The sequence below is a fragment of the Brassica rapa genome, chromosome A07 (assembly GCF_000309985.2).
Source record: "Brassica rapa cultivar Chiifu-401-42 chromosome A07, CAAS_Brap_v3.01, whole genome shotgun sequence".
Taxonomy (NCBI): Eukaryota; Viridiplantae; Streptophyta; class Magnoliopsida; order Brassicales; family Brassicaceae; genus Brassica; species Brassica rapa.
The window spans coordinates 13410325-13423616 of NC_024801.2; the positions used below are offsets into that span (position 1 = coordinate 13410325).

Sequence of the window (13292 nt, forward strand, 5' to 3'; positions counted from 1 at the left end):
ATGTAAGTCGTCCAGAAGAGTTTAATATTTTTAGCGGGAAATTAAATATTTTTAGTGGGAAACTAAAATAGAAGACTTTCCAGACGACTTACAAGTAAATCGTCTGGACGACTTACAAGTAAGTCGTCTGGACGACTGAAATATACGTCGTCCGGGTAAATTATTCAACAGACGACTGAAATATAAGTCGTCCACACCCTAAACATAACCCCTAAACTTAATTATCTAATTAAACACTTCATAAAACCAAATCAAACTTGAAAAGTGTTTACTATACACAGAAATAAACACATATAAGTGAAAACTAATTTCTGAAAAAAACATTTTAGTTTTCCAAAATCTAACCCTAACAATCCATACAATACTACAACATATGTTTGCCAAACTCCTAAACCAAAGTATTTCATGATTCACTACTTCCACTCATCTATCTTCAAAACAAATCAATTTTATCATATCTTAATTTATATCACTTAAAACTGTTTATAATTACTTGATTTTTATTTTTCACGCATCAAAATATTTTTTACAAGATTTATAAATTATTTTTAAAATAAGCTGGTACCAGACGACTGAAACTTCAGTCGTCTAGACGACTTCCAACAATTCAGACGACTCAGACGATTTACTGGGGCTATATTCGTAAAAATGGCTTCTGTTTTTTTGTTTGGTCACAAGGGGCTGAGCTGTAATTTCACTAGGCTTTTAGGTTAGTTTTGCATTTGATTCAAGTTTGGGTATAGGTTTGGGATTAAAATCAAGTTGTGGGTTAGTTTTGGCAAAAACCCCCAATTTCATTGTATTTATTTTAGAGAAAATAATAGAATAAACCATCGGAGATGTTCGCTAGTTTTTGATTTTTTTTTTCCTTTGGGGTTTTGTAACAAGAGTGACAAGACAAGCACTGAGTATGTCTTCGCTGTCTATAATTTTTAGCCAGGTTTTAACATTATACCTTTTCCACAACTTTTGTTTCCTCAACCATTAAAATATCTTCTATGATGTCTTTTTAATTAATTAGATAATGGTTCTGGTAGATATTACGTAACTTAGTTACTTGAGAGATGATACAGAGTCTTACCAATCAAAAGCTACAGGAATTTACGTCGAATGTAAAAGTCAACAATAAATATTACATTAAACTATTTTGCAGTTCTTAAAATTATTTACATTTGAATGATTCCGCCACATTTTTTGGCATATTCTTTTGCGAAATTACCATATAGTTTTTTTTACAACGAAAGTCTATTTTTTTACTCAAATTTGATATTACCATATAGTGTTGGAATACATGTTTAAGTCAAAATCCATATAATATACATTTAGATTATCTATCTAATATACTGAAAAAAAATTCTATCTACGGATATTACTAAAAGTCTACAATACTATTTTTAAATGGATTAACCGTTATAATACGATATCATTGTTCGTAACCATGTTCTGTGTTGGGTTGGTTGATCCCTTGTGTTGGGATCTGTATAACTCTATTCTCTTCCTTGAGTTGGTTCATTAATCCAATTTATTCATTTTCGTGTGTGATCAATCTAAAATTCTAATTGTTTTAGAGCATCACTAATTTCATTCCATATTTATTCTAAAATAAAGTAATAAAAAAAATTATTCTTTAAATAAAATAATATTTTATTATTTGTTTATTATTTTAATTTTCAATTTATTTTGGAATAAAATATGGAACGAGGTTGGAGATAATTTTACACCTCGTTTATAAAAAATAAAAATTCATATCCTTATTAGATCCTTGTTAAGGACAACTCAAGCTTAGGGTTAAAAACAATTTGGAGAATTTCATAAGGTAATTATGTAAAACCCAACCATATACCCCGAGATTAAAACAAGTACTGTGAGTATCAAATTTTATAAGTACTCATGATGATTATGCCGATCGGATTAGTTATAACATTTTATGATTAGTGGAAGTCTATTGCTATATCCACAAAACCATAAGAACAGCTCCAACAAGAGTTTTTTTTGTTAAGTTTTTAAAACTAATATATATTAAAATAATGGAACAAGAGAAAAGAAGATGAGATAAAGCTCTAAAAAAGAACCTGCAAGAAACTCTGTAAAAACTTAACTGGCATATGTCACATTTTCACTAGTTTACATGTCTAAAGGAGAAAATGTTTTTGCAAATTATATAATAGAATTACTATTTTTAAGATGAGAAACTGATTTTTAAATGTCAGCCGTTAAGATTGTTCAAGGGGTAAGGGGTAAGGGGAGGAAGTTAAACTGATACAGATATTTCTCTTCTCTAGTTTTCAATATTTGCTAAATAACTTTATATATATATATATATATATATTAGGATCTTCAACATGGTGCAAGTAAACTCGGCAAAGTGTGATCTTCATAGGACAGTTTAGGTGATGCAGTTAGGCAGATCCTTATAAGACAAATAGTATTGTCATTTGTCGGATCGTCTAAGTAATATTTTTCATAATTATAATATCATAATAAATCAGTATTAAATATATATATATATAATGCTATAAAGATCCCATAAATATATAGATATAAACACTATTAAAATCTTAGAAATCCATAACCACTCTCTTTCTTTTGTTAGTGCCAGGCGTAGAACTAAATCTAGAGTTTGATACGAATCAACTACGTATAGTTTTACTCGTCATGATGACTATTTAATTATGGCGGATTTGAATTCTGATATACGTAAACTGAGAGTATCATTAGTGATAGGTTCTTTAAATTAAATTTTTTAAGCATTAATTTTTTAATATTTTTGTACATAACAGTTTTGTAATTAAAATTAAATCTGTTAAAGCTTGTAATTTTTTTTTTTAACGCTGATTTATTACGATCTTACAATTATGATATAGGAAATATTACATAGACGATTCGACAACCGATAATACTACCTGCCTTATGAAGACCTACGTCTAACTGCATCACCTGAACCGTCCTACGAAGATCCTCCGGGACTTGAAACCTGGATTTTCTGTAATCTGCAATAAATTGCATAGTCTGGGATTCGAACCCCAGACCTGTGTGTAGAAGACTTTAAACCTAAACCAATAGGCTACGGTGCTTTCACAAATTAAAACTTGTTATCAAGACACCGAAAGATAGTTTTTTACACTAAAGCAAGAGAATATAGTTTTTTTTTTCCACACAATCGATTTTCTACTTTTTTACTGTTTCTTTTTTACTTTTGATTTTTATATTAGTATTTACCTTGAGAAATTTTGATAGAACTGAACCGATGCGCCTGCTCTAACAATCTACGTTTTATTGACACATGTATAAAAAAAAAGAAAATAATTGGGGGGTACATGAAACTTTGGTGTAAACAATAGAAACGTTTTATTTTGGGGACTAAAGCCATATCTCTGAGATAGACATACTCTATTGTTGTTAACAAAAAAAAGATACTCCCTTGTTTACGAAAAAGGTAAACATAAAGAATTATATTAACAAGGTTACGTAAATGTAAATGTAGTTGTAGATGGCCTATATATGAGAAAGTGAAGAGCAAAATAATTGAGAAAGATCACATGAAATGAGCAGAGAAACAGCTTTTACATAGTCCCCCGCACGCATGCACGCACCCAATAACGACCATCCCTCTTTTTAACCCCTTTTGGCTTTTGCTCTTCTTTTCTTTATATGCAACCTATTATTAAACCCCACTATCTTTAATCTATATCACATATGGATTTTAAAATTATTACTTATATTAAGAAGTACCACATTATATAAATAAACTAACGTTTTCATTGGTCTAAGATGGTTTTAATCCAAGGCACAGTAAACTACTACTTTGCCAAATGTGACAGAAGAATTCATTGTATTTTGTATGCAAATATATTATTTATCAACATATACACAAAGAAACCCTAAAATTTATGCCCCGGTTAATCGGTGATTAATCTCCAAGTTTTTGTTAAGTCGCTAGGCCTGGTCCGACTCGCGCCTGTTTCAAACATGAATTTTAATAATCAAATTAATTAGTTATATAGAAATGGTCGCTAAATGAGATAAATTTACATGTAAATGTTGGTTGATGACAATATTTGGTTGGTCAGCCTATAGATATATTTTAAAGAAAGTGGGGCCATTTTGCCAGCATGGTAAAGAGGAGATAGCTGGAGTGGAGTTAAAGAAAAAACATAAGAGAATCCGTGAACTGGCAGATCCATCCACGTTGATCGATCCTCCTGTCATTCTTCTCTCTCCATTATCTAGCTGTCTCTCTCTCTAACACAACATAAGAGAAAAGAATACGAAAATATACCCGCAACGCAGAGTAGTTTATGTTAGATTAATGTGTTGATACATATTGATATTGGTGTAATTATTATTTTTTGGTGTAATGTAGCTACTGATAGAAAAATAATGCGAACGCGTTTACCTTTTTCGGTTGATCGTAAAACAGTCACTCTTTTATGTTATATGACTAGGTTATGATTCGCGCCTTACGCAGAACGAACATTGTATATAAAAATTATTTTATGTACTATTATTTATTCTACATTTTTACATATTATAAAACTAACAAAATAATAAATGTGTATTAAATAATTAAAAGTAATTAACCATTACATATATAATTAAATTGGTGCAAATACGTTAAAGCAATCACTTTTTCAAAATTTATAATTATTTCATGGTTAATAAATCTAAACAATCATTTTATATATTTTGTATGGATATAAATAAATTTAAATGATATTAACATAGATACATAATGCATTTTAATATATGATTTAATGATTATATGTATCATTGTAAAGTCATGATAACAAAAATTTTAATGTGGAATTTTAATAGTTTTAATTTTTAGCCGTTTTCGAATATTCACTTAAAATTTTAAGTTCTCAAGAATTGTTGAATGAAAGTTTCGAACAAAGTTTATATGCTATATATATATTTTGAATATCTATTAAATGAGAATTTTTACATATGGTTTTACAGTCATTTATATTTTTTATAATACAAATTTTGAACCCTTGATCACAAGTTTTTTTAATGTTGAATTTTTAATAATTTTAGTAATTTATAGTCATTTCAAAGAATTCAAATTATAGCATATACAAAAAAATATAAATTTTATTATATGGTTAATATGATTGTTTATTTTATGTTAATAATATAATTTTAAACATAAATGATGGAGGATGCACAAACTATTATTAAATATTTATTATTAAAATCATTAATTGTCATATATATATTATAACCATATTAGATATTCTGTATGTTTTATTTAAGGAAAGAGAAAAAATATTAATTATATATTATTGATTAATTTTATGATTAGTTTAATGAAAACTATATTATATATTTAATAGACCAACATATTTGTCTATGGAATTCGAGAAGCATTCTGGTGATGACTTATCTAAAATGTTGTAATGTTTCTCTTTTAATATATTAGGAATATTTATAATAAGCAGCTATAAACCCCACAAAACTTACTCCAAGCAATCGGATTTCTTCAGTCCTGTGGTCTACGTAGTTTAACACTTACAGTTCATCATAATATATAAGACTTTGATGTTTGAACAATTTATTAGCAAAAATAAAAATATAAAGAGCCTCAACATAAAAGTGTCTCTTGGAGAAACATAATGCAGCGGACACCTACATATGCAAATGGATAGAGTATAGCACAATATCATCTGGTGAAACCAGGGTTTGTGGTCTGGTGGTGATGAATTTGAGGGCAAAAGTCCAATACGGTGAAGCCACCAGAGTTCGAGTCACGACCACTGGAAAATTAACATTTCAGCATCACCATAGACATGAGACCGACACGTGTTAACACATGACTAGTTTGGACCATTTTTGTAAGGCCAGGATACTCATGTATAATTAAAAAACATCATTGGGTGTATAATCTAAGTCGACAACATCAGGTGATATCACAAATGAAATGGAACATACCACATAATGATTAGATCAAATGTAATGTTAATGGCTAGCTTATCAATAGTGAAGTCCCGGTAAAACATGATGGATGCTGCACGATTCTAATGGAGTTTACAAAGGTGCATGACAAGCTTCTGGTACAAGAGTTAAAAATGCATTTAAAAGTGAATTGCAGGTGTTAATTATTACTATGCAACATTGCTGGAGTAAAGGGTACATGAAGGTCTTCTTTGAAAGTGATTGTAGAAAGATGATTAATATACTGAACCAGCATGCTATTCATTTTGATGGATACAATTGGATACTAGAAATAAATTGGTGGAGACAACAATTTGAAGATATCAAGTTTACATGGATCTCAAGAGATGGTAGCGGATGTTTTGGCGAAACGATTACTACATTCTCACAAACAATTTGTTTTCCATTTCTATGTACCAAATTTTATTAATCAGTTGTTACGTCAAGACTATGTAAACTCTTTCAGTTAATAGAATGAAGAAGCTATAAACAAAAGTAGAATTGCACTTTCTACTCTCCAGTTATCGTGTATTTAGGCAAATACAATAAACTATTGTATTGTACTGTTCGACCAAATGAAAAGACACTGATACCCTCTAAATATATACTATAATAATATTTTCTCTAAGTTTGAAAAAGGACGTTTATGTATTTTCTCGATATGAAATCGGTCCAACTTAATACTATTCAAGGTAGATCCTTAATTTCTACATTCTTATAGTATATGGGCCCAATTAACTCTAAACAGAAAGTGCGTTCAAAAGCCCTTAATGAACCTTAATAACAAAGGGGTGGTGGCGCAGTTAGCTAGCGCGTAGGGGTCATGGTTACTTAGTACTCATGTGGTCACGAGTTCGACCATCTCTCACCCCATTTATCTTTTCTTTTCTTTTCGCCCGTTGTAGGTCCAAATTCAGTGCTTTAGATTTGCGAAATAAGAGCATCAGCATTAGTGAACTCCCTCTTGAGGTTCATAAGAATTTTTTAATATTTTTTTGATGGGACCATAAATAGTGTTGAACCTCTATTTATTGTGTTCTTGCATTAGTGAATCTCAAGAAGAGGTTCATATGAATAAAATATTATTATTTATATTTTTTTAAACTTTCAACTAATTAACAATACATGAATAAAATATAATAATCTTTTATAATTTTTTTAAAAAATTTATTCAATACATTAAGAATAGATAACATAAAAATTTTATTCAATACATTGAAAATTCAAGAACATACAAAGATTATTCATACAATAATTAGCATTATTAAAAATTAAAAAAAAATATAAAATATAAAAATACAAATTTATATTAAATTTTTTATATATTGAAATTGGTTACATAGTTATGATAGATATATCAAACTTAACTAATATTTTTAAAAACAATTAAACCTACACCTAAAATTCTAAACCCAAAGTTCTATCTCCAACGTCACCGTCTTCTAGTCACATACCGGAGCTTGGGTCTTCTCCACTCTAAACACCTAATGTCCTCGCCACTAATGACTCACCCCTTTTGCCACCTTCTCCTCCATCAAGCTTCTCTGCCTTGTCTACCTTCCTGTAACACAATACACAAACTACAGAATATATATTATATAGAACACAAAGAGTCAGAGGCAGATGTGCATGGTAAATCAGACGACTTGTCTCAGGCATTAAACATCATCTCCAACAATGGAAGACAAAAAAGACAGCATATTACCATGTGTAGTTGCATGATTCTATCTCTCCCAACCGTAAGTGCACGCCTTGACACTTCGATCAAATGAACCAGAGTAGAGCTCTGCAGTTCTGTGTCTGAAACATAGGGAAAAAACAGTGTTCTTGTGACCTGTAAAGGCCTGTAGACACATAATCATAAAAGCTGAGACAAATTGGACCTTATGAACATGGCGATCAACTCCTCTAGTCGTCAAGTAACGACCATCAGAGTTAACAGCTAAAGCATCTACAATTACAACAAACAGCAATCATGAATACAAAATGAAACCTTAAGAGCGTTCGAGAATTTGGAAGTACCACTCTGAGCAATGGTTCCAAGACAGACAGTCTATAAGTTCTTCCTTTGTCACCACCATCTCCAAGCAAAGCAGGCTCTGTCACACTTAAGAACCTCAGCTTATCAAAGCATCACTTGCATTACTGTAAACATATACAAAATACGCATTCAATCAACTCTTGTGACTATATAAGCTATGAACTATCAAATCCAACAATCTGCTCACCTGCCAGTGATAAAGTCTCAAACTTTCACATTCAAATCAAGTTCCCATGACTAAAAATCAAAACTTTAGTAGAAACGAACCTCAGCTTGGCACTCGAACTTCTCACCGGACCCTTCACCGCGAACCAATTACATATCTTCTCGAGGTCCGAACTACATGAAGCGCTGGTTCTCAGACCACCACCACTGCGAGGAAGAAACACACAAGTAGATATATTGATTTCAATAAACATACACAAGGAATAAGGTACAATTTGTCAGACCACCACCATTCTCCTCTGATTGTTACAAAAGAGAAATAAAAAACAGAGAAGAGATGAAAGGAGAAAGAATTGAATCTGATGAAATGAGGAGAGATGAGAGAAGGGGATGAACAATGGAAGGAGATGGAGAGAGAGTGGAGGAAGCTAAAGCTAGACTTATTACCGAACTCCAGCTTCCTTAAGAGACGAGAAGAGGATGTGGAGAAGGAAAGAGAAGGCAGTGACTGATTGACACGTGGTCTGAACCGCTTCATACGAGTTCACTACTAAGGATCGGTTCAATGAATTAAAGTCATTTTTCATTTTTTTAAATCAATTCGGGCCTAGGAACTTGAGCCCATGAACCCCATTACATCTTCTAATGCGCCTGCTCTAAGGCCATTGACGTTACGTGGGCCGGAAATCATCATTACAAAGCAATTATTTGGTTTGAGATTCCAACTATTTTCCTGTATCAGTAGACGGTAGACCCATAGATGCTGAGTTATTGGGAGAATTTTTGTCATTTTGATGGTAAGAGAAACAGCGAAGGAGATACAAGTCGACGAAAAACTCGTTACATAATTGACCCAACGATATGGGCCTCTTCCTGGCCCATAAAAACTATTTCTAAAGTCGCGGTTGCATTGGTATAACCGGTTTAATCGATAATTGGATAAAGCAAACCGGGAAGCGAGTCAAGAGCGAACAATTAAAATTGAATGCTGGTGTTGATCCGTCGTTTGCGTCTGACGTGTTCACGGTGGTTACCTCCATGGACGACGGAAACCTAGGGAACAACAACCATAACCTCATCGGTGGCTCCGGAGATCGTTTATCCGCCGAATCCTTACCGTTAATCGACACGCGACTCTTATCCCAATCAGAACTTCGCGCGCTCTCTCACTGCTCCTCTCTCTCCCCGTCTACTTCGTCCTCTCTCGCTTCCGCCGGCGGAGACGACGATTTAACGCCGAAAATCGATCGCTCCGTCTTCAATGAGTCCGCCGGGAGTCGGAAACAGACATTCCTCCGCCTCCGCCTCGCGCGCCACCCTCCACCGCCGAGACCTCCTTCTCCGCGACGCCAGAGAGACGATTCATCCCGCGAAGAAGTCGCATCGCTTCTCAGATCTCTGTTCTCCGTCGATTCGGCTCAGACGAAAGAGGAAGAAGACGGACGAGAGGATGAAGTCGAAGGTCAGCCACTGATCTCGTTTCCGATCCATAGTAACAGCATTGTGTATCGGAATCCTTATTTTGATTCGGTTCAGGGAATCTCCGGTGATGAAACAAGAAAGAGGCCAGGGCGGCCGAGAAAGATTCCGAACCCTAGCGATATAGGAATCTCCATGGAGTTAAATCCAGGGAAGAGAAAGAGAGGTCGTCCTCCAAAGAAGAGAGATGGTTTCAAGATCGAGGATAAGGAAGAGAGTGTGAACTTGGAGAACAGAGAAGGTACAGTGGTGGACCTGACTGCATTGGTTTGTATTGGAGAAGATCCATATGGAGAGGAGCTGAGGAGGATGACTATGGGGCTGGTGACCATGGAAGAGTTGTTAGGTTTCTTGGAAGAGATGAGTGGTGAATGGGTGAATGCTGGGAAGAAGAAGAAAGTTGTGAAAGCTTGTGATTTGGGAGGATACTTGCCCAGAGGATGGAAGCTTATGCTCTCCATCAAAAAGCAAGGTAGCAGCCTATGGCTGGCTTGTCAGAGTTACATCAGGTATAATAAATGTTCAGCCTTTCTTTGTCTTCACCGTTCTGTTTAGAACGAGTAGGTTTCAAGTTTAGGATGTAGACGTGAAACAAGCCCTGAGATCTTCACGGTTATACCAACGAATAGCATTAGCTTACCGCTGACAAAACAAAAAAGCATTAGCTTACCTTAAAGTAGTCAGGAAACGTATATGATTATGGTGTTTTGGTTTCTACTACTAGACTTTTGACTGCCCTGCTTGTTGTCTTCTTGAACATTATGTTTAACAATTGCTTATTATGAGTCCCTGTTTTCTTTACTGTTCTAGTGTTGATCACTTTTAGTTGATGATTATGAATATTCTCTTACTTTTTTGGGTTATTTCTTCACTGTATATACAGTCCTCATGGACAGGAGTTTGCGACCTGCAAGGAAGTCTCCACATATCTGCAATCTCTTCTTGAATCTGCAAGTAGGAACCAGCTCAGTGTTTTGCGATCTGATAACAAGACTCTAGAACAACCAGTGATGGCTACTAACGAATCTTTCGTAGGCAACTCTGCTTCCATGGACTTTCCTGTAACGAACCAGAACCTTTTGAGTAAAAGAACCAGGAGCGAGGAGGTGTCCGATGAAGCGAGAAGCGCAGAAAATGGCAATACAACAGATCCAGTGAAAACCAGAGTGGTGGAGAAAGACGAAAAAGGGATCCCTGCAGCAAATTTCCTGAATGGAGACAACAAAGGTAGACGATATGAAGAAAAGAGATGATAACATGGAGAAATTGGCGGCTCTATTGAACTCAGAAGCTCAATTCGGCCGTTCATCTTAACCGAGAAGATTCTGAGTTTCTGTGAAGTAATTGATTTTTCTCATTGTAGTTAAAAAAGATTTTGCGTTTCCATGCTTGGCCAAAGCATGTTTTAGCTGACAACAGGATAATCGAATTTGAAAGGTACATGTACAAAACAATTGATAGAAACCAGATTTTTCTTCAAGTTGAAACAACAATTCAGCGAGTTCATTAGTTAATGAAAGCATCATTCTCCGGATTTGATGGGTTTACTTGAACAATTATATTTAGTTTATTCATAAGGTTCCTTATGAATAAACTTGAAAGTTTTGAGGTTGCTTTTATAATTTTCGAAAGTGTAGTTTCAGAGTCTGTTTGACTAAAGGAAAAGTAGATCGAACGGGGCCACGTATACTAGCAGGAGCATCAGAGCCTTCCTAGGGTTACCACTAATCTCTAAAATCAAAAAATCGAGAGCATCCATTGTTTGTTTCAGAGAAGAAAGACATGGAGAGTGAGAGGGAAAAGCAGGTTTACTCGGCGAAGCTCTCTGAGCAAACCGAACGTTACGATGGTACTTGTTTCCTTTATCAAATACCACTCTTCGATTTACTCTTCCGACGCAAAGAAAACAAAACTATTTGTCAAAAAGCTTCAGATCTTTCCGATGAATGTGTTGGTTCTATATAGATCTACATAAATCTGATTTGAACACCCTCTTACAAATGTTATTGCTTCATGTTAGTTACTCTGACCAGTCTTGATCTTTTGTGTTTGAGAAAATTTTATCTTCTTACATAACTGAATTTGAAAATAGATCTATGTTTTTCCACTTTCTGTCTGAAACTTTTCAAGCTTTGATGTAAAAGAATGAAACTTTCTTACCTACATTTGGTTCAAGTCATTGGATAATTCAAGATCTGATTTTGTGTACTTTGTTTGTTGTAGAAATGGTTGAGGCGATGAAGAAAGTTGCTCAGATGGATGTGGAGCTCACCGTGGAGGAGAGGAACCTTGTATCTGTTGGTTACAAGAACGTCATCGGCGCGAGGAGAGCGTCGTGGAGGATACTGTCCTCCATTGAGCAGAAGGAAGAGTCCAAGGGAAACGAGGAGAATGTCAAGAGGATTCAGACTTATCGAAAGAGGGTTGAAGAGGAGCTTGCCAAAGTTTGTAATGACATCTTGTCCGTCATTGATAAGCATCTCATTCCTTCCTCTACCGCTGTGGAGTCCACTGTCTTTTTCTACAAAATGTTAGTCACCATCCTCTGCTTCTTGATTATCTAGGTTGGATGGTTTCTTCTTTGTTTAACCGTTTTGGCTTTACTGTTTCTATGTAGGAAAGGAGATTACTATCGCTATCTGGCAGAGTTCAGCTCTGGTGCTGAGCGCAAGGAAGCTGCAGATCAGTCTCTTGAAGCCTACAAGGTTCTTGGATCATGTTTCTGTCTTTGTTTTTTTTGTGTGTGTGTTTAGAAAAACTGATGAACAATATGGTTGGGATTGTAGGCTGCTGTTGCTGCTGCAGAGACTGGATTGGCACCAACACATCCAGTTAGACTTGGCTTGGCTTTGAACTTTTCGGTTTTCTATTATGAGATCTTAAACTCTCCTGAAAGGTTTGGTTTCTTTTGGTAATAACTACAGCAGAATCGGTTGTGTCTTTTCCATAACAGTTTGAAACTATGTGTTGTACAGCGCATGCCAATTGGCTAAGCAAGCATTCGACGATGCAATCGCTGAACTTGACAGCCTCAACGAGGAGTCATACAAGGACAGCACTCTTATCATGCAGCTACTCAGAGACAACCTCACCTTGTGGACTTCTGACCTCCCCGAGGAAGGAGGTAATAAGTCTTAATTGATAGAAAGTTTCCATAGAATCAAATGAGCCTTTTGAATCTTAGCACTCACATTTTTCTTGTTTGTTTTCTTAGAAGAGAAATCCAAAGGTGATGAGCCTAAAGAAGAGGTATGAACTACACATTTTACATCTTATTTTTTATCATTTTGAATTGAGAACTAGAACTCATGGGAACTCTACTGGTTCATTGCAGAACTGAATCCTGTGTGTGAAGAGAAACGACCCTTGATGCATTGCATCCGAAGACAGCAAGTGTCGTTGCTCGGAAAAAAATGTGTAATTTTTTTTATATTTTATTGTCGTTCTTGATTATGTTTTCAGATGTTTGACTTTCTACAACCTACTACGTAACTACAAATGCTTGGTGTCATACACTTAGTTTGCTTCTTTGTTGTTGAATTGAGACTATGCATTTTGGATTTTGCACACTTTTGACGAATTAAGAACCTCGACTCGAGTGTTCAAAATAAATAAGTTTCATTATTAAAAAATTGATGTGATTATACCATTGTCACCGACCTTGTTGAATTCT

General features: G+C 34.6%; 2 protein-coding genes and 1 long non-coding RNA gene across 8 annotated transcripts; 2 read left to right on the forward strand and 1 right to left on the reverse strand.

Annotated features, from left to right (window-relative positions):
* Positions 1 to 7218: 7218 nt before the first annotated feature.
* Positions 7219 to 8740, reverse strand: LOC108869031. Of its 6 annotated transcripts, none has more exons than XR_004449220.1 (4): positions 8537 to 8740; positions 8243 to 8347; positions 7960 to 8079; positions 7219 to 7927 (listed from the first exon to the last, which is right to left on the reverse strand). It is a non-coding gene; the product is annotated as an uncharacterized LOC108869031 (long non-coding RNA). The 6 variants fall into 6 exon arrangements; XR_004449216.1 differs by lacking the exon at positions 8537 to 8740 and having other exon boundaries at positions 7219 to 7495; positions 7640 to 7927; positions 8243 to 8530; XR_004449218.1 differs by lacking the exon at positions 8537 to 8740 and having other exon boundaries at positions 7219 to 7514; positions 7640 to 7927; positions 8243 to 8530.
* A 203-nt stretch (positions 8741 to 8943) lies between these two features.
* Positions 8944 to 11123, forward strand: LOC103829337 (methyl-CpG-binding domain-containing protein 8). The gene is given in 3 exon segments (XM_009104997.3): positions 8944 to 10128; positions 10503 to 10845; positions 10847 to 11123. Coding segments are annotated over 3 exon segments (1380 nt in total). The 5' UTR covers positions 8944 to 9178; the 3' UTR covers positions 10934 to 11123.
* An 86-nt stretch (positions 11124 to 11209) lies between these two features.
* On the forward strand, positions 11210 to 13190 carry LOC103829338 (14-3-3-like protein GF14 epsilon). Its single transcript, XM_009104998.3, has 7 exons — positions 11210 to 11468; positions 11843 to 12149; positions 12237 to 12324; positions 12406 to 12515; positions 12595 to 12743; positions 12834 to 12868; positions 12954 to 13190. The coding sequence occupies exons 1-7, from the start codon at positions 11402 to 11404 to the stop codon at positions 12957 to 12959; spliced, it is 762 nt and encodes a 253-aa protein (XP_009103246.1). The 5' UTR covers positions 11210 to 11401; the 3' UTR covers positions 12960 to 13190.
* Positions 13191 to 13292: the final 102 nt, after the last annotated feature.

Bases quoted from the DNA above. Each gene is read 5' to 3' on its own strand.
- LOC103829338 (XM_009104998.3), top strand. From the start codon at position 11,402: ATGGAGAGTGAGAGGGAAAAGCAGGTTTACTCGGCGAAGCTCTCTGAG. The intron at 12,150-12,236 runs GTTAGTCACCAT...GTTTCTATGTAG, and splicing joins ACTGTCTTTTTCTACAAAAT to GAAAGGAGATTACTATCGCT. The intron at 12,325-12,405 runs GTTCTTGGATCA...TTGGGATTGTAG, and splicing joins AGTCTCTTGAAGCCTACAAG to GCTGCTGTTGCTGCTGCAGA.